The 19,572-nt window shown below is 41.9% G+C and overlaps 1 protein-coding gene across 6 annotated transcripts in view; it reads right to left on the bottom strand.

Moving 5' to 3' along the window:
• CDHR3 (cadherin related family member 3) overlaps positions 1-19,572 on the bottom strand; it is an 82,144-nt gene that overhangs the window by 42,588 nt on the left and 19,984 nt on the right. For 4 of the 6 annotated variants that reach the window (XM_036010766.1, XM_036010767.1, XM_036010763.1 and 1 more), the window contains exons 3-4: positions 12,335-12,500; positions 8,795-8,892 (exon numbers count right to left, since the gene is read on the bottom strand). The exons of 1 other annotated variant lie outside the window; for it this stretch is intronic. In XM_036010766.1, the coding sequence (XP_035866659.1) occupies positions 8,795-8,892; positions 12,335-12,500 (264 nt within the window). Of the gene's footprint in view, positions 1-8,794; positions 8,893-10,723; positions 12,501-19,572 lie in introns of those variants that run through there. One more of the 6 variants, XM_036010765.1, reaches the window with a different exon arrangement.

Genomic DNA, 19,572 nt, shown 5'->3' with positions numbered 1-19,572 from the left:
ACAGATTACTGGGAAGAACCTCAAGCTGCCTGAGCCATGGACTTCTATTTCTTTCTCTGAGATACGGTACCCCAGACTGGGCAAAGGGGGGGAAGGAAGGATGTGTCTGTTTATGGGTGTTTTAAGGGACTTTGGGATTTTGACGAAGACATTAAGTCATTACTTTTAGTCTGTATAATTTGGATAAATAACTCCTTTCTTTTTCACCAATCTCTAACATGGAGAACTATAATTCTTTGGCGAAGGGAAAGGTGAACCTAGTACAGGAAGACCCCAGGAGAACGAGTGGTAGCTTTAAAGTAATACAACTACTTGTACATGCTCAGTAAAAGCCCACCAAAACTAGCCAGGAAGGATCTGCCCTATAAGAATAGAGTCCCTCCAGCCCATGAGGTCAATCTCTGCTTGGAGGTGGCCTGCTCCCAGGTTCTCTGCTACAAATTCTGGGTGTTCGGTTCAATCCTTTGTCCTGATCACTAAGAACCTGGTTACCTGTGCCCACCTGTGACAGGGCTACTAGAACATTTAAAATTATACACAAGTCACCTTTTTTTGGCTTGCATTCCAGCTGTATTGGGACCTGCTGGTCCCAACAATGCACAACCACATGCTCTTTAAATTTCTCTGAAAATGAGGAAGCAAATCCCAGTGGTTTCTGCATTAGCCCCAATTTTACATCATCTGTGACAGTTTCACTTCATTAAGTTGGACAAGGGCTGTAGGGTTTGTCATTTTAAAGGCACTGAGGTTTCTGGAGATGTCCTAGAGCTAGTTTTAATTCATTTTTCCTCCTCTAGTTGCTGCCGCCAGCAAAGTAACTCCTGGAACCCACCAGGTAAGACGACAGGCATGAACCAAGCATAGGTGGTTTCATGCACATGCTTTGGTGCTTATTAAAGCTTGTACATGGTTGTTCAGCTCAGTGGTTCTCAAAGGATGGAGTGCAACAGAATCACCCAGGACATGCATTCCAATTCACATTCTGATGCAGTGTCCAAGCATCTGCATTTTTAAAGGAGCCTACAGTATGTTCTCATAGAGGGGCCTGAACACCCTCTGAGAAACATTCATAAACCAGTGTTCCCAGCCTTTCTGACCAGAAGAGTTGCTCATGGTATTTGGCAAATACACAGATTCCCGGGCCCACCCCTAACCCACAGAATACAAAAGTCTCAGGGACTTCTCAGCCCTTTCTGTGCATGAAATCACCTGGGGGCTTTAAAAGCCTGATACCTGGGCCACATTCCAGGCCAATCACATCAGACTTTTTAGGGGGTGGGACCCAGGTATCTGGTTTTGGGGGTTTGTTTGTTTGTTTGTTTGTTTTTTAAGTTTCTCTAGTGGTTTTGATAGGGGACTCAAAACTTGGAAAATTTTAGCTTAAGGTAAAAAGCTGTATGTCTAGCAAGTAATGTGTATGTTAAGCTTTTGTTTCATAAACTACAGATAAGGCCCATCCTGGCTCCTGAGAAAAGCAGTTGACCTGGGGCACTGGCTAGGGATTACCGCCTGGGGACAAGTTGGAGGCATCCAGGCCTTTTGTGTGACCATCCCCCCTCCTTGGGAACAGCTAACTGTGGAGAACAAGAAGGCTGCAGCTTTGCTCACCTAATCCTCCCTGATTTTCAAAGCCCTCACCGCACCTTGCTTGTCCTCCCCCATCCCCCTTATAAAAGATCTGGCCAGGAAAGAGAAGGCAAGCTGGTTTGTTAGGGTATGAACCCGCCATCTTCTCAGATCGCCGGCCATCTGAATAAAGCGCCCATAAAAGATTCAATCGCTGTCATTGCTTATTGGATTTCGTAGTGACAGGCAGCCCGAACACCGGTGTCTTTTCTGGTTACAGTTTCAGTTTACAGTTGAAAGGGTGAGAAGCACAGGTTTGATCAATAGCAAATTAACCTATCTCCTTTCTCTTTGTACAGAACAAAATATGTCATTTGTACCCTCAAGAGCCCAAAATACAACGGTGAAGTACAAAGACCATCATCATATATTACTTTACTAAACTCTTACTACCTTTTTCTAGTCTCAGAAAGTTTCCTTCTGGATTATGTTCACTGCTCCTGCAGGCTGGCTGTCAACTTTCTAAGCAGCTGTTAGTTCCAGCACAGGTGTTAAATACTTCATTAACACTTTCTGCTGCAACTGGAAGTGCTCCCTCTCAAACAACTCCTAAAGGCACTGCTGAAGCCATTCACTTCCAGGTTCCACGCCCCTGCAGCTGCTCTCAGCCCTTTTTTGATGGCAATACATTTTCTTTTAAGGGAACAACACCTGCTTCATTTTCCCCTACTTGGGTGGTTTCCCTTCATCTGAAAGGAACCACCTGATCTAAGAGGTGTTTTTAAAGGGGCCATGACCTTGTTCCTTCTGCATAATTTGGAACAATACAGTAAAAATGAATATTTAAAAATGAATATTTTTTCTTCACAGCTGAGATTCCTTCCACTTTGCCCCCACTATATCTTGTGCAAATTTATGGTAATTATCTTATTGAATTATAATTATTTGGGGTATACATGAGTGTCTCCTATCTAGACTTAACTTCCTGAGTTACAAAAATGTGTCTTAGTCATTTTTATATCTAAATAGACTAATAGAAAGCCTGGCACATAGTGGATTCTTGGTAAATTTTGAAATGAGCTAAATGTATAAGTGTATAACTTTGAGTTACTGATCTAATCTACACCAAAATCCCTTTTCCCTTGTCACCATCAAGCAACAGCAGCCATAGGACAGAGTTCTGGACAGTGATAAGTAAGCAGAAGTCCTCTGGTTAGGGCTTCCAGGAGGGTCTTGTTTTTCCTACCAAGAAAAAAAAACAGACTGAACTAACCAGCCCTCTTCACCCTCCACTTCTTTTCCTTTCTTTCTTTCTCTCTTTCCTTCCTTCCTTCCTTCCTTCCTTCCTTCCTTCCTTCCTTCCTTCTTTCTCTTTTACTTTTCTTCTTCTTCCTCCTTGTCAGCTTCTCCTTCTTTTCCTCTTACCTGGAACTTAGAGGTAAAGCCTGGAGGTATACAGCCATCTTCTAAACATGAAGTGAAGATAGAGGACAAATCCAATATGTTCTGGATGGAAGAGCAGAAAGATAGGAATTGCCCAGGTTTCTGACGGCAGCAGTTATGCCAGCTCTGGACTGCCCATCTGCCTGCCTCTGGACTTGTTATAGGAGAAAAAAATCCCTTATTTGCCACTGTGGTTAAGTTTTCTGTTATTTTCAAACACATTTGTAACTGATGTAACAAGTATGTTATTCATAAGTATGCATTTAAAGAACCGCCCTGGCTGGCGTAGCTCAGTGGATTGAGCACGGGCTGGGAACCAAAGTGTTCCAGGTTCGATTCCCAGCCAGGGAACATTTCTGGGTTGCAAGCCATAACACCCAGCAACCGCACATTGATGTTTCTGTCTCCCTCTCTATCTCCCTCCCTTCTCTCCCTAAAAATAAATAAATAAAATCTTTAAAAAAAAAAAAAAAGAACCTAGTATTGCTCTTACCACATAGTACAGACCCATTAAGTGTTTGCATATTTATTTAGTTATTCATGCAAATAGAATCTTAAATAAATGAATGGGTTGTGTGGATCTTGAGTCATTTGATGTGATCCCAGAAAAGGCATTTATCTGCTGAGATGGATTCCCCACAGTTAATGGAGGTCCCAAATTTTATAAATAATGAGAATCTAATGGCCATCTGCTGACAAAAGATCTCACATACTCTGCATACCAGGAAGAATCTCAAACTGAGCTTTCAACCACTTGCACTGTGCTCCTGCTTTTTGAGTCCACTCTTATAAGACCATTCCTAGTTTCGGCTTTTAACCAATGAATGAAGACCTGACCCATCCAATTGGAATCTTATAGCTATATTCTCATTTGCATTTTCACTGACCAATTGGAACTGCTGCATAATAAATGATCAGAGTGCATGATGCTGGCCAATTACCACTGTGCAATTCAGATTCCTGATTTACATAAAGTTGGACCAAATAAGAACCAGGTTGGGAACTATTACCTGAATAGTCTACCCTTTTTTTCTCTAGTGTTTTTTTGACTTGTTAACAGTTTTTGTTTTTTTGACAAAAGGATAGCTTCAAATAACAACATTGACATTTCCCTAAATTAAAATGTGTTCAGACTTACAGCTAAGATGGCAGCATAAGTAAGAATGGCTCACCTCCTCACACAACTACATGAAAATTACAACTAAAATATAGAACAACAATCACTCAGAACCATTGTTACAGGGTGCAGCCAAGAGGGGGGACCCCAAATGGGCATTTGAAATGCGGTCCAGAACTTAAGGTGTCCAGGAGATTTTAAGATGTCTCCATCCCCCACCCCAGGGTGTGGGTTGGGGGAAGGGACAAATGGAGCAGGGCCATTGAGAGCTTTTTAGCATAGCAACAGCCTTGCAGCTAAACTCTGGGTTGGTCGTTTGGCATATCTATAACCTTTGACTGGTTGCATAGATATGTTAAGTAGCTGTGATCAGCTCTAAGCCAGGGGAACGGAAGTAACTTCCCCACCAAGATGTGACTGGGGGCAGGTCCCCTGAGTTACAGCGCCTGCGTGGGAGCTTGGAGAAGATTGGCTCCAGGATATGGGGCCACACCTGCCCAGACTCATGATGGCAGCCCAGTAAAGCTGGAAAGATAGGAGTTCTGGCATGTGAAGCCGAGTGTGGGAGGAGTCGGAAATGGGGCTGCAGAGGAAGATTGGCCGCGGGGATTTAAAACCCAGATTTGGCGGCTATTGAGAAGGAGAACCATGCTGCTTTAAGAAGGAGAAGCACGCGGACTTGAGGGAGTGGAGACTCCTGCAGCCCTGAGAGAGGGAGAACCACGCGGCAGCCCTGAGGGAGAGAACCACGCGTCTTTAGCAGAGTGGAGACTCCTGCATCCCAGAGAGAGGGAACCATGAGGTCTGGCAGAGTGGGGACCCCCACAGCTTTAGAAGGGGGAACCGCCACCTGGTTTTATCAGAGATCCCAGTGACTCAGCCGAGGGTGCCGGGAACCCAGGGAGGTCTCCCAGTCGAGAGGGAGTACTAACTGGGAAGAACCAGAGGACTACCTAAGCCATGGACTTCTATTTCCTTTCCTGAGATACGGTACTCTGGACTGGGCAAAGGGGGAAGGAAGGAAGGACTGTGTGTTTGTGGGTGTTTTTAGGGACTTTAGGATTTTTTGATAAAGACATTAGGTCACTACTTTAAGTTTGTATAGCATTAAATAAACATTTCCTTTCCTTTTCACAAATCTCTGGTATTGAGAGACGTCTTTCCTCTGGTGGCGGACATAACAGACCCGGGGCCTTCTTTCAATAATAGTATATTGTCCCAGGCCCCCCTTGTTGTGTTCTGTAACACCATCACAAATCAAGTTGAATGGAAGGTCAACATCTATAGAATTAAACCACATCCATCCAGACTGGTAGGAGGGGGAAAGATACAGGACAGATGGTCTCACATCTACATGTGGTGGGTAAAAATTTGGGAGGGATATCTTGGAAGTGAGAAATCCAAGCACCACACCAGGTACCCCAGCCCAGGGTTCCAGTACCAGGAAGATAAGTCCCTATAACTTCTGACTGCAAATACCAATGGGGATTGAGTTGGTGGAAGAAATTTCTAGAGTCCCAATCAGTTCCTCTTAAAAAACCCACAGACAAACTTATTCAGATTCACTCCCTCTGAGCTCCAGCATTGGGATAGCAGCTTGAAAGATACTAGTAGCAAACAGGGAGGAACTGAAGTATCAGGCATCAGGGAGAGAGATGGGGGGCAGCTTTCTCCCAGACAGAAAGATGGGCAGGCCATTGTCCTTTTTTTGAGCCATCCCCCCAGAGAGCCACAGAGCCAGCTGGTGGGTGCCACAGAGGAGATTTCTATCAACCTAGCTAACACTGTTTGCACCACTCTGGAGATTACCTGAGACTCCCTCCCACCTAACTTATGGGCCCACCCAAGCTGTTAACTGTGACTTTTCCATATGGATGACTTATCTTGGCTCATGTTTCACAACTTCATAAATACTATCAAACAAGCAACAACCAGCCGGAGTAAGCCCCCAGTCCCCATACCTATTGCTAAGTGGCCCCTGGCCTGGCACTAGCAGCAACCACCCTAGATTCACAGCTTGGATTCACAGGTGAATCACCAACCCAGCACAAGTAGCAGCCACCACAGATTGCTTTATATATCATGCAGGGTGACCCCAGACAGAACATGGGGTAGGGGATGGAGGTTGACCTTGGCCTGTACCATCCAGGAAACACCAGAGCCAGTGTACCCAGTGAACAGCTACAGACCACATTGGAGCATCATCATCCTGCCTCTGCATAGCTTATGTTACATGAATGGTGGAGGTTGGTGGTCAGTAGTCATAGCCAGTTGTCACAGCTGACTGGCCTAGGTAAGCCCTTCCCATTGACCCACCAAAAGCAATCAAGTCTCAACTACAAGGGGAAGCAGTACTCAGTCTACATGAATGGTACAGATCAAGTACCCAACTTGGGTGATAGGGGAGGCTGTGCCACTGGACCCTATAGGACATCTACCACATTAGGCCACACTATCAAGACAGAGTCATAGCAGCTCTACCTGATACATAGAAACAAACACACAGAGGCTGCCAAAAGAGGAGACAAAGAAACATGGCCTAAAGGGAAGAACACATCAAACCTCCAGAAAAAGAACTAAACAAAATGGAGATAAACATTCTATCAGAGGCAGAGTTCAAAACACTGGTTTTAAGGATGCTCAAGAACCTTAGTGAGAATCTCAACAACATAAAAAGATCCCAGCATAAATGAAGGATACGCTAATTGAAATAAAGAACAATTTACAGGGAAACAGCAGTAGAGTGGATGAAGCTGAGAATCAAATTAGTGATTTGGAATGTAAGAAAGCAAAAACAACCAATCAGAATAACTAGAAGAAAACTAAAAAAAAATTGAGGACTGTGTAAGCAGCCTCTGAGACAACTTCAAGCATTCCAACATTCACATTATAGGGGTGCCAGAAGGAGAAGAGGAAGAGCAAGAAATTGGGAATCTATTTGAAAAAATAATGAAAGAAAACTTCCCTAACTTGGTGAAGAAAATAGTAGACATCCAGGTCTAGGAAGCACCGAGTCCCAAACAAGATGGATGCAAAGAGGCCCACTCCAAGACACACCAGAATTAAAATACTAAAGGTTAAAGATAAAGAGAGAATTTTAAAAGGAGCAAGAGAAAAGCAGTTAGTTACCTACAGTAGAGTATCCATAAGACTGTCAGCTGATTTCTCAAAAGAAACTTTGCAGGATAGAAGGAATTGGCAAGAAATATTTGAAGTCATGAAAAGCAGAGATCTACAGCCAAGATTGCTCTGTCCAGCAAAGCCATTTAGAATCCAGGGAAAATAGAAATAGAAGGTCAAAACAATGAACAATAAAATGGCAATGAATACCTATCTATTGACAATTGAATCTAAAAAACAAACAAAGCTACATGAAGAACAGAGACAGAATCATGAATACAGAGAGCATTCGATGTTTGCCAGATGGGAGAAGGTTGTGGGGGAATGGGTGAAGAGGTGAGGGGATTAAGAAGTACAAATAGGTAATTGTAGAATAGTCATGAGGATGTAAAGTACAGTATAGGAAATGGAGTAGCCAAAGAACTTATACGCATGACCCATGAACATAAACAATGGTGTGGGGATTGCATGTAGGGGTGGGGGGTGCTGGGGCAAAGGAGGGCAAAGGGGGAAAATCGGGACAACTATAATAGCATAATCAATAAAATATAATTTTAAAAGATGTGTCCAATAATCTTAAATAGCTTTGTTTCTACAACTACAGACCACATTATATTTGTTCTAGAGTTTACTCCTAAGGCTCATTTCCTCTTCTTAGAAAAAGTAGTCCTGTTTAAGCTGCAAATCATGAAGCAACCAGCAGAAGCAGCCTCCTGGTGTTACCTATTCCTTGGGTATCATATTTCAGAGAATATGTAAGGCAGGGTTTGCAGCAGTGTTGCCTATTCCAAAGTTAGTCCCCTGGCATCATTCTCTCCCACCTGGGCTGCCAGCTGCTGCAGTTGCACAAGACCACTTTGATGGGCAGAACTGGGAGCTGAGGCATTCTTGCCCAAGCTAAGAGGCTTCTTTGACTAAGGTTTGCAAGAGCTCCACTGACAGTTCCATCAAGGAAACTGATTAACTGAGAAGAGGGATCAGTTGTCTCAGATTGAGTCTCCAGGACCCAATCTGCTTTTCTCTGTGGAAGCCCTCCTTTTCTTTGGAATTCCCAGGACTCATTTTTAGTGTTTTGTTTTGTTTTGTTTTGTTTTTTAACTTGGCTCCAAATAGCTTGGCTTCCTCTCTAAAAAAGAAGTGTTAATGCCTTTGGGGAATACATTTTATGATTATTTAAAAAATAATATAGCTGGATTTTTATCACCTCAGAATTAAAAAATACTGAGCAATTTTGATATGCTGGGTAGGCATTGTGCTAAGTGGCTTCACATGTATTCCCTAATACTTATAATACCTCTACTGAGGTAGGTGCTTTTATTTGACAGATGAAGAAACTGAAGCTCAGAGAGGTTAAGAACTTGTCCAAGATCATACAGAGTCCAATCTGGATTGTCTATCTCAAGAGGCCCATTATCCATTTCTACCTCCCCTGTGTTCTATGCTTTGGCAGTGGGCACTATATTTCTCCCATTGCCACTGCCCAAGCCCACCCTGGCAGGATGCCAGGCTTCTGAGTCAGCCCGTCTTCAGTTCAACAAACATACTTACACGGAGGGGTATATTTCGCCTTGTGTCTTCTGGATCAAAGGCCTCAACCTGGTAAATGAATCTGGGCTTTATTCCTTCCACTATATAGAGGTCCAGACCTACATCCATGTCCACAGTGGAATAAAAAAACACATTTTATTACATAAAACAAGTGAGAAATTCCAAAACCAGGGCAACCAAAGGAAGCCAAAGGAAACCAAACATAGCTGAGGAAATAAAGCATATTGGCACTGTGGGACAGACACAGCAATAATAAAGACTAGGAGTGAGACCATGGCCATCTTGCAGGAGTGGATTCTTTATGGAAATTAATAAAGTATTAGGGTTGGTCAAGCTGGTATCAAGTATTTACACATTTCCTACAATGAGAGGTGACCTAGGGTACTGTTGTTTGGTGGGAGAGAGAAAGGTGATAAGGGCAGACAGTTGGAAAGTAACCATGGGAAGGAACGTGTAAGGTGAGGCTACTCCATGTTCCAGATCCCCTTTAATGCATAAATTCCTCATAAACTGAGCTAAGGTCATCCCTTGAAGTGTAGTTATCATCTCAGCAGAAATGAGTCCCTAAAGTGAGAGGCCTTATAGTGGAACACAGAGGAGATGGAATAAGTGGGGAGAGAGGGCTGCAAGAGGGAGGCTCAGAAAGGGACCAAAAATTGATTTCATCTGCTTCAGAGTTCTTGGCAGTCACAGGGGAGGAGGAGCATGCTGTGTTACTGTACCACCAGCCCTGCCTGAGTGTCACCATGTTCTCTGCTCTGGCCTCTGTCTCTCTTGAGAATCTTTCTGTGCAAGATATGACTGAAAGTGCTAACATTAACTCTTTAAGGTGCTGTGCTGAGGACTTACCGTAAAGGGTAGGGCAAAAGCAGGTTTACAGTTGTAAGTATACAAAACAAAGGGTTTATTTTTTTAAGATTTTATTTATCTTTAGATCAGAAGGGAGGGAGAAAGAGAGGGGGAGAAACATCACTGGGTGGTTGCCTCTCATGTGCTCCTGACTGGGGACCTGGCCCGAAACCCCGGCATGTGCCCTGACTAGGAATCGAACTGGTGATCCTTTGGTTCATAGGCCAGCACTCAATCCACTCAGCCACACCAGCCAGGGCCAAAGAGTTTAGGTTTGTATTATGATTCATTAGCTATTATATTATTTTCCATACAAACAACTGTAAACCTACTTTTGCTCCATCCTGTATGTTTTCTCCTTTGATCTTCACAACAGCCCTAGAAAGTTGGTGTTGTCATTTCCTCCACTTTATAAGTAAGAAAACAGGCTCAGTTGTTGGGTTGTCTCAGCTAGTAAGTAATAGAATCTAAACTCAAACTCAAGCCATCTTACATCTGAGCTTCAGCTTTTATTCACTTTATCATTGCTCATGCTTTTATTTAAAAAAAATGTTTACTGAGTTCTCACTCCATGGTAAACACCGATCTACCCACTGGGAATATAGCAGTTCACAAAACACAAAACCCTGCTCTCATGAGCTTGAATTCTAGTGGGAAGGTATAGATAATAAAATAAATGAGTACAATGTGTGAATGTTACTAAACAATGTCATGGAGAAAAATCAGGGAAAGCAGTGTCATGAGTTGGGTAACAATGTTAAATAGCCTGGTTATGAAAGGTTCACTGACATTTGAATTAAGATCCTTAAAGAAATGAGGTGGAGCCACAGAGGTATGGCAGAAGGGACAGAGGAAAGAGCAAATGCCAAGACATCAAGGTAGGTTGTACCTGGGGTACCCACAGATTGGTGAGGAGGCCAGGAGTGCTGGAGGACAGGAAGTGAAGGGGAGATGTGTGGGAGACAGCATGGTAGGGGGTGAGGGTATAGGCTTGACAGATTTGATGGGGCCTTACAAAGATACTGGCTCTCCTTTTGGGTGAGATGAGGGGTTCTCGTAGCATTTTCAACAGAGGAATACCTTGATTTAACTGATGTTTAGCAGGATCTCTCTGGCCGCTGTATGGAGAATCAACTGTAGGGGCCAAGGGCAGAGCAGAGAGCCCAGTGAGCAAGCCATTGCAGTAATTCAGGCAAGGCATGACTCAGAGGTAGTGGTGGAGAGGCTAGGGACTGCTTGGATTTTGCATAGATTTAGAAGGTAACAACATTTCCTAATGGACTTGATGTTAGGTGTGAAAGACAGAAAGTAGTCGAGGTTGACTTCAAAGTTTTGGTCCAAGCAAGAATGATGGAGTTGCCATTAATCAAAATGGGAAAGACTGGAAAAGCAGCTTTCGGGTAGGGGATGGTGGGGGTTGAGGGATGAAGTGGGACATAAGTTTGGTTTGGAAGCACTTTGACTTTGAGATGTTATATTCTGACACCAAGAAATTCTCTGACATCAGCTGAGAATTCAACTCAATCTGAGTCCAGTTTGTCACCTGTGCTTCTGACCCACCAGTTATATAAATCTAAGGTTCCCAAAACACCCTTATTGAGTTTGATTAATTTGCTAGAGGGCTTTACAGAACTCAAGAAACATTTTACCTACTAGATTACTGGTTTACTATAAAAGAATATAACTCAGGAGCAGCCAGATGGAAGAGATGCATAGGGCACAGATCTTCCATGCTCTCTGGACATACCACTCTCGCTGGATCTCCACCAACTGGAAGGTCTCTGAACCACTTCTGGATTTTATATGGACAAAATTAATTAAATCATTGGCCATTGGTGATTGAATTCAATTTCCAACTTCTCTCCCCTCTGCTGTGGTGGGGCTGGGTGGGAGAGTATGTAGGAGTGGAGGGGACTGAACATTCTAACTCTCTAATCACAAGATTGGCTCCACTGGCCACCATTGCCACCCTTAGGTGACGTAGGGGTATTCCAAACATGTCATTAACATAACAAAACATAAGTTTATCATTCATCACTGAAACTCCAAGGGTTTTGGGACTGTTGTGTCAGGAACAGGAAGAAGACCAAATATATATATTTCTATTACAGATGCCTATTAGATATCCAAGTGGTGATGTTAGGTAAGATAGCTTGGATATTTGAGTGGAGTTCAGGAGAGAACCTGAACTAAAACTGTAAACTTAAAAGTTGTCAGTATGGATGGCATTCAAAGCCATAAGCCAGGGGGAGATTATGCAGGAAGTTACTTTGTTCCCTTCAAGTATTGTCCCTACTCTGCAGCAGACTCCAGGCACACACTGCTCTCAAGGGGTGAGCGTCCATGGGGAGAACAAACTTAGTCAGTGACTAGCAGCGCACAGTGATGAGCCTGATGGGCTTGGCCCAGCTTCCTTCAGAATGATCCACTGGAGGTCCTGACCTCCTCTTCCTGCCCAGGACTAGGAGAGGCGCAAGAAAAACCATAGATACAAAGGGCTTTGTAAATCGTTCATCATTATTACTGGGCATCCTGGGCTGGAGGAAATTTTATTTATTCCCTGCTCATCGAGCAGCTGTTTTTTCCAGGGAAACAGCTGCATGTTTATTTACTTTTCTGTTTTGCTCTGTCCCCCAGGGTGCTCCCCGATGCCACCATCTGGACTACATTGCACACCCCTGTATATCTTACCTTTTGCCAAGTTGCCTAGAAACTGAGGCGGCTCATTCACATCTGTTACCTGGACAGTTAGAACCTGTAGGTCCATGAAACCAGCATCATCCTTAACATAAATCTGCAAATCAAATATGTTTGGTCCTGTCTCAAAGTCCAGTTGTTCCTTCTCAGTGGTGACAACCTAAAAGCAAATGAAGAATTTTTAGTAATCATGTGAAAAAAAGTCTGCTTTGCAGGCGTGCATTTTGCAAATGGATATTTACTAGGAAGAAAGCAACCCCACATCCTGGAAAACAACTTTCACACACTGTCAGACGAGCAAATTCTTTGCCTCTGTCCTTCCAGCGTAAGCTCCAGGACACCTTCACTAAAGGGACTGCTGCATATGAGGCTGCTTTTCATAAAAAAGGAAAACATTCAGGAGATATTCTTGTTCCACTGACTGGAAATAGAAAACCCGAGAACTGAAAAACCTATCACTACTTAGGGTAGCCTCCTAGACAAGTCCCTTAGCAACCCTGAATACGCTTGGATTTTCTAGTCTTTAAGAATGAGATGCTGCATTTTCCTGGGATTGCTGTTAAATTACATCTTGACTCCTCACTTCATTCTACTTTTCCCAAGTCCACTGCCAAGAATAAACAAGGGAAGGACACATCTGCAGAAATAATGAACGATGTTTACTAACATAAATAGTTTTTTGTGTGTAGGCCTTCTATCCATTCTCCCACTGTCAGAAAATTGTCCTGTGAACTACAAGCATTTTGGTGTTGTGGGTGGGACAACAAGAAACAGGGCCTGAGACACAGCACCAGAATCTAAACTGTTGCCATCAGGAACCCAGCAGTCCCTGTAGGGAGGGGCCTCCTGAGGCTCCTGGGAGCTCTCTGAGCTCTCAGAAGTTGTTTGAGCACTCTTATCTGTGTGCACATCCCTGCCCATGAGCTCACAAAAGGCCCCAAGTCCTTTGGGGCATCAAGGACCAAATTTCATAATTGTCTTAATTATGCAAATAAAACTTTCTGGAAATTAATACAACTTGGGCCAGACAGTGAGACATTCAGTATTCTGTAGTGAGGAGAGCACTAAACTCCAATGGCATTTCCACCACTGAACTTCTGTGTGAATTTGAAGTGACTTGGGAAAGTCACTTCAAAAGCTAGATCAGGATACTATGGAAAATCAGAGGGAGGAAAGTTCATTATGAGCTGTGTCTAGTCAGGGCAGGCTTCATGGAGGAGGTAGTGGGTATTGTGTTTGACTTTGCAAGATCTGGATTAGTTAAGAGAAGAGAGGACAGCCAAAGATGTGAATGACTGTGTGCAGTGAAGGGAGAATATGCATAAAGAGGAGGGTTGAGAGGGAAAGCAAGGTAGTCTTTTCTCCACCCATGAGCCAGTTCAGCTTGGTATCCGCACAAGTGGAGATGATCTGTGTCTATGCTTAGTATGTGATAAAGTAGAGGCAGCAAAGCACAGGGGTCTAGAGTGTAGTCTCCAGAGCCAGACTGACTGGCTTTAAAGCCCAGCCTTCCTATTATTTAACCTTTATGTGCTTCAATTTTCCCATCTATAAAATGAGTATTAAAAAAGTATCTACGGTACTTTATTTGATTGTTATGAGGATTAAGTGATTTAACCCATGAATACTTAGATCACTCTCTAGTACTGAGTGAACTCTCAGGAAATGCTGTCTTTTGTTATTGTTAGTCAAAACTGTTTAGTAAATGCACATCTACTAGAGCAGCCCCCTCTATCAAGACAGTCCACTCTGTGTCCTGACTTATACCCTAACTTCCAGCTAAGCCTGTAGCCTTTTCCTGAACCCCAAACTTGGGCAAACCCTTTACTACAATGTTACCTAGGAACAGCCCCTTTCCCTTGAAAACTAGCTCTAACACTCCAGAGGAAGGGACTAGAGCAGTCAAAAAAGTCCAAAATGTAATATCTTGGAACCAAAGGAATTGGGTTGCTATCAACACAGATGGGAAAGTTGTTTCGGTTGTTGTTATTACCATATTTATTAAATGTTAGTGTGACAGGCTCTTGAAAGCCATTTTGTGGAGTGTTTTATTTAATCATCACAACCATAGGTTGGTAGAACTTGCCCTCGCCTCACACATGAGGAGACTGGAGCAGGGAGGGGAATGCTGAAGGCCACAGCTGGGAGTGGGGGAGTCTTGATTTGGTTGCAAGCAACTGGCTGCAGTTTTGGTGGAAGACAGTAAGTTTGTTTCTAGGCGTATTAAGTGTGAAGTGTTTCTGGACAAGGCTGAGCACATTTATTGGGTCCACAGTGTTCATGACAGTAGATGAGAACAGAGAGGAGTCAAGCCCAGAGATGGGCAAACAGAACAGGGGCAGGCAACAGGCATGGCCACTACTTAACCTCAGAGAGGTGCAGTCTGCACCTGTAGAGCCTGCTGTCATGTCTCCCTGGCTTCTCAGAGCTATCCTTGTTGGTACTCTCCAGGAGAAAATCCCCTGACCAATGATTACCAGCCACATGGGCTGAATGCAGCTGTGACACCTCTCTTGCTGGGTAATAGGGAGCCAGTACAGTGAGGGGCCTATGAGCAAGGGTTCTTAGGACCAGCCTGCCTGATCTCAAATCTCAAGTCTGCCACCAATGAGCTATGTGGACTTGGGCAAGTTGCTCAACCTCTCTATGCCTCAGTTTCCCCACCTTTAACATGCAAATAATAGTACATCACTTTATAGTGTTGTTGTAGTGTTTGACAGAATTCCAAGCATACAGTAAATACTCCATAAATGTGAGTTATCATTATCATCAGTATTATTAATCCTCCTCTCCCCATCCCACCTCCACCAGAAGTCTCAGCAGATGGCCTGGTTCAGAAGTCACCTTCAGGAAGGCCTAAATCACTGAATCCCAAGGCCAACACTGACCAGACCCCTGGGTCAGAGACTCAAAAACCTCATTGTAAGACTCATCATCCTACAGCGTGTCAAGCCTGCCTGAGTACGAACCAGGTCCTGCCCAGAGATTGCATTGGCATGTTCTTAGGTAGCAGGATGGCTCTTGTGAGCTGTTTGTGTTGGAGAATAGGATCTCCCTGGAGGTGGTGTTCAATGAGATTGGGTAGTTTCTGGGGAAAAGCAATCAATTCTTTTTTTGTCTTTACTGTAGACATTCAATATTATTTTATATTAGTTTTGGGGGTATAGCATAGTGGTTAGACATTTATATAATTTACAAAATCCCACCTGGCACCATAAATAGTTATTACAATATTGACTATACTTCTTAAGTTACACTTTATATCCTGGTGACTATTTAGTAACTATCAATTTGTACTTCTTAATCCCTTCACCTTTTTTCACCCAGTCCCCTTGCACCCCTCTCATCTGGCAACTATCAGCTGGTTCTATCTATGAGTCGATTTCTGTTTTGTTTGTTTTGTCCTTTAGATTCCATATATAAATGAAATCATATGGTATTTGTCTTTCTTTGTGTGACTTATTTCACCTAACATAATACTGTCTAGATCCATCCATGCTGTCACAAATGGTAAGAGTTCATTCTTTTTCATGGCTAGGTAATATTCCATTACATATGTATGGACCACTTATACTTTATCCAATCATTTATTGATGGACACTTAGGTTGCTTGCATATCCTGGCTATTGTAAATAATATTGAAATGAACATAGGGGTGGATATATATTTTCAAATCAGTGTTTTAGATTTCCTTTGGAAATGGAATCACTAGGTCATAAAGCATTTCCATTTTTAATTTTTTTCAAGTAACTCTATACTGCTTTCCACAGTGTCTGCACCAGTGTTCATTTCTACAGGACACCAACAGGGCATAAAACGTCCCTTTCCTCTGCATCCTCACCAGCACTTGTTTTTTTTGACTTACTGATAGTAGTCATTCTGACAGGTGAGGAGTGGTATCTCATTGTGATTTTAATTTGCAATTCTCTGATGATTATTAATTTTGAGCTACTTTTTATATGTCTATTAGCCATCTGTATGTCCTCTTTGGAGAAGTGTCTATTTAGGTTCTCTGCCCATTTTTTTAATTGGATTGTTTTGTTTTCTTGGTGTTAAATTGTAAAAGCTCTTCATAAATTTTGAATGTTAACCCCTTATCAGAGGTATCATTGGCTAATATCTTCTCCCAATGGGCAGGTTGTCTTTTCATTTTGTTGATGGTTTCCTTTGCTCTTCAAGAACTTTTTAGTTTGATGTAGTCCCATTTGTTTATTTTTTCTTTTGTCTCTGTTGCCCAAGGAGATATATCAGAAAAAATATATATTACTAGGAGCAACATTGAAGAGTTTACTGCCATGCTTTCTCTGGCAGTTTAATGATTTTAGGTTTTACATTTAAGTATTTAATCCATTTTCAGTTTTGTCTTACATACAGTGTAAGAAAGTGGTCTAGTTTTATTTATTTATTTATTTTAAAAAAGATTTTATTTATTTATTATTTTTTTTAGGGAGGGAAGGAAGGGAGAGAGAGAGGGAGAGGGAGAGGGAGAGAGAGACAGAAACATCAATGTGCGGTTGCTGGGGGTTATGGCCTGCAACCCAGGAATGTATCCTGGCTGGGAATCGAACCTGGGACACTTTGGTTCCCAGCCCGCACTCAATCCACTGAGCTACACCAGCCAGGGCTTAGTTTTATTTTTTTGCTGTATCTTTCCAATTTCTCCAACACCATTTACTGAAGAGACTGTCTTTGTCTCATTGTATTTTCTTGCCTCCTTTGTCATAGATCAATCAACCATATAGGCATTGATCTATTTCTGGACTTTTTGTTCTGTTATGTCAACCTATTTATATGTTTTTATGCCAGCACCATTCTATGTTTAATTACTATAGCCTTGTACTTCAGTTTGATATCAGGTAGAGTGACAGCTTTTTGTTCTTTCTTAGGATTGAGTTGACTATGGGGTCTTTCAGGTTCCATATAAACTTTAAGAATATTCATTGTAGTTCTCTGAAAAATACCATTGGTATCTTGATAAAAATTCCACTGACTCTATAGATTGCTTTGTGTATTTTTGAACATTTTAACAATCTTAATTCTTCCTATCCATGTACATGGCATATGCTTCTATTTATTTCTATCTTAATCATTTTCTTTTTAAAATGTCTTATAATTTTCCAAGTACAGGTCTTTTACCTCCTGGGTTAAATTTATTTCTAGATATTTTATTTTTCTGATGCAATTGTATATGGGATTTTTAAAAATTGAATTTATTGGAGTGACATTTGTTAATAAAATTTTATAGGTTTAAGGTGTACAGTTCTATAATACATAATCTGTATACTATACTATGTGTTCACCACCCCAAGTCAAGTCTATTTCCATCACCATTTATCCCCTCTATATCCTCTTCTACCTTCCCTCCACCTGCCCCTTTCCCTCTAGTAATCACTATACTGTTGTTTGTGTCTATGAGGGTGGTTTGGGTTTTTTGAGGTTTTTTTGCTTATGCCCTTCACCCTTTTCACCCAGTCCCACAACTATCTTCCCCTCTGACAGTTGTCAATCTGTCCTCCATCTATGAGTCTGTTTCTATTTTCTTTGTTAGTTTATTTGTTGATTAGATTCCACATATGAGTAAAATCCTGTGATATTTGTCTTCCTCTGACTAGCTTATTTCACTTAGCATAATGGACTTCAGGTCCACTCATGCTGTTGCCAAGAGCAAGATTTCCTTCTTTTTATAGCCAAATATTCCAATTGTGGAAATATACCACAGCATTTTTAATCTAATAATTCATTGTTGGAAACCTGGGCTGCTTCCAAATCTTGGCCATTGTAAACAATGCTGAAATAAATATAGAAGTGCATTTATTCTTTCAAACTAGAGTTTGGGTTTCTTTGGCTATTCCTAGAAGTGAAATTGCTGGGTCTTAAGACAGTTCCATTTTTAATTTTTGAGGTAACTCCGTACTTATTTCCATACTGGCTGCACCATCTGCATTCCCACCAATAGTGCAGGAAGGTTCGCTTTTCTCCACATCCTCACTAGCATTTGTTTTTTATTGATTTATTGATGATAGTCATTATGGCAGGTGGGAGGTGATATCTCATTGTGATTTAAATTTGCATTTATCTGATGATTAGTGATGTTAGTGTCTTTGTTTGTTCAGAGAGAGGGGAAGGGAGGGAGAAAGACAAAGAAGTGTCAATGTGAGACAGAGAAAAAAACATCAAGTGGTTGTTTCCCACACATGCCCCAATGGAGGAACCAACCCCCAACTTAGGCATGTGCCCTCACCAGGAATCAAACCAGTGATCTTTTGCTTTGTAGGACAATGCTCAACCAACCAGTCAGGGCTGTTGAGCATCTTTTCATTCGTCTATTGTTATCTGCAGGTCCTCTTTGGAGAAGTGTAGAAGTGTCTATTCAGCTCTTTTACTCATTTTTTAAAAGATTTTATTTATTTATTTTTAGAGAGAGAAGGGAGGGAGATAGAGAGAGAGAGAGAAACATCAATGTGCGGTTGCTGGGGGTCATGGCCTGCAACCCAGGCATGTACCCTGACTGGGAATCGAACCTGCGACACTTTGGTTTGCAGCCCGAGCTCAATCCACTGAGCTACACCAGCCAGAGCTTCATTTTTTAATTGAATTGTTTGATTTTTGGTGGTCAGTTTTATAAGTTTTTTTAATTAATTTTTGATATTAACCACTTATCGTTAGTGAATCCGTTCTCTCATTCAGTGGGTTGCCTTCTCATTTTGTTAATATTTTTCCTTTTTTTTTACACCAATGTGTGGCTGCCTCTCATGTGCTCCCCCACAGGAGACCTGGCCCACAACTCAGGTATGTGCCCTAGACTGGGATTCAAACTGGTGACCCTTTTGTTTGCAGTCCAGCACTTAATCCACTGAACCACACCAGCCAGGGCTCATTTTATTGTTTTCTTTTCTGTGCAAAAAGTTTTTAATTTAATGTTGTCCCATTTGTTTATTTTTTTGTTTCCCTTGCCCGAGGCAATATATCACAAAAATATTGCTATGAAAAATGTGTGAGATTTTACTGTCTATGTTTTCTTCTAGGATTTTTATGATTTTGAGTCTAATATATAAGTCTTTAATCCATTTTGTGTTTATTCTTGTGTATGGTGTAAGAAGGTGGTCTTGTTTTATTTTTTGCAAGTGTCTATCCAATTTTCCAAACATCCTTTATTGAATAGACCATCTTTACCTCATTGTATGTTTTTACCTCCTTTTGTCAAATATTAATTAACAAATATTAAAAGTGTG

The sequence above is a fragment of the Phyllostomus discolor genome, chromosome 10 (assembly GCF_004126475.2).
Source record: "Phyllostomus discolor isolate MPI-MPIP mPhyDis1 chromosome 10, mPhyDis1.pri.v3, whole genome shotgun sequence".
NCBI lineage: Eukaryota > Metazoa > Chordata > Mammalia > Chiroptera > Phyllostomidae > Phyllostomus > Phyllostomus discolor.
This window is presented reverse-complemented; position numbering and strand designations above follow the sequence as displayed.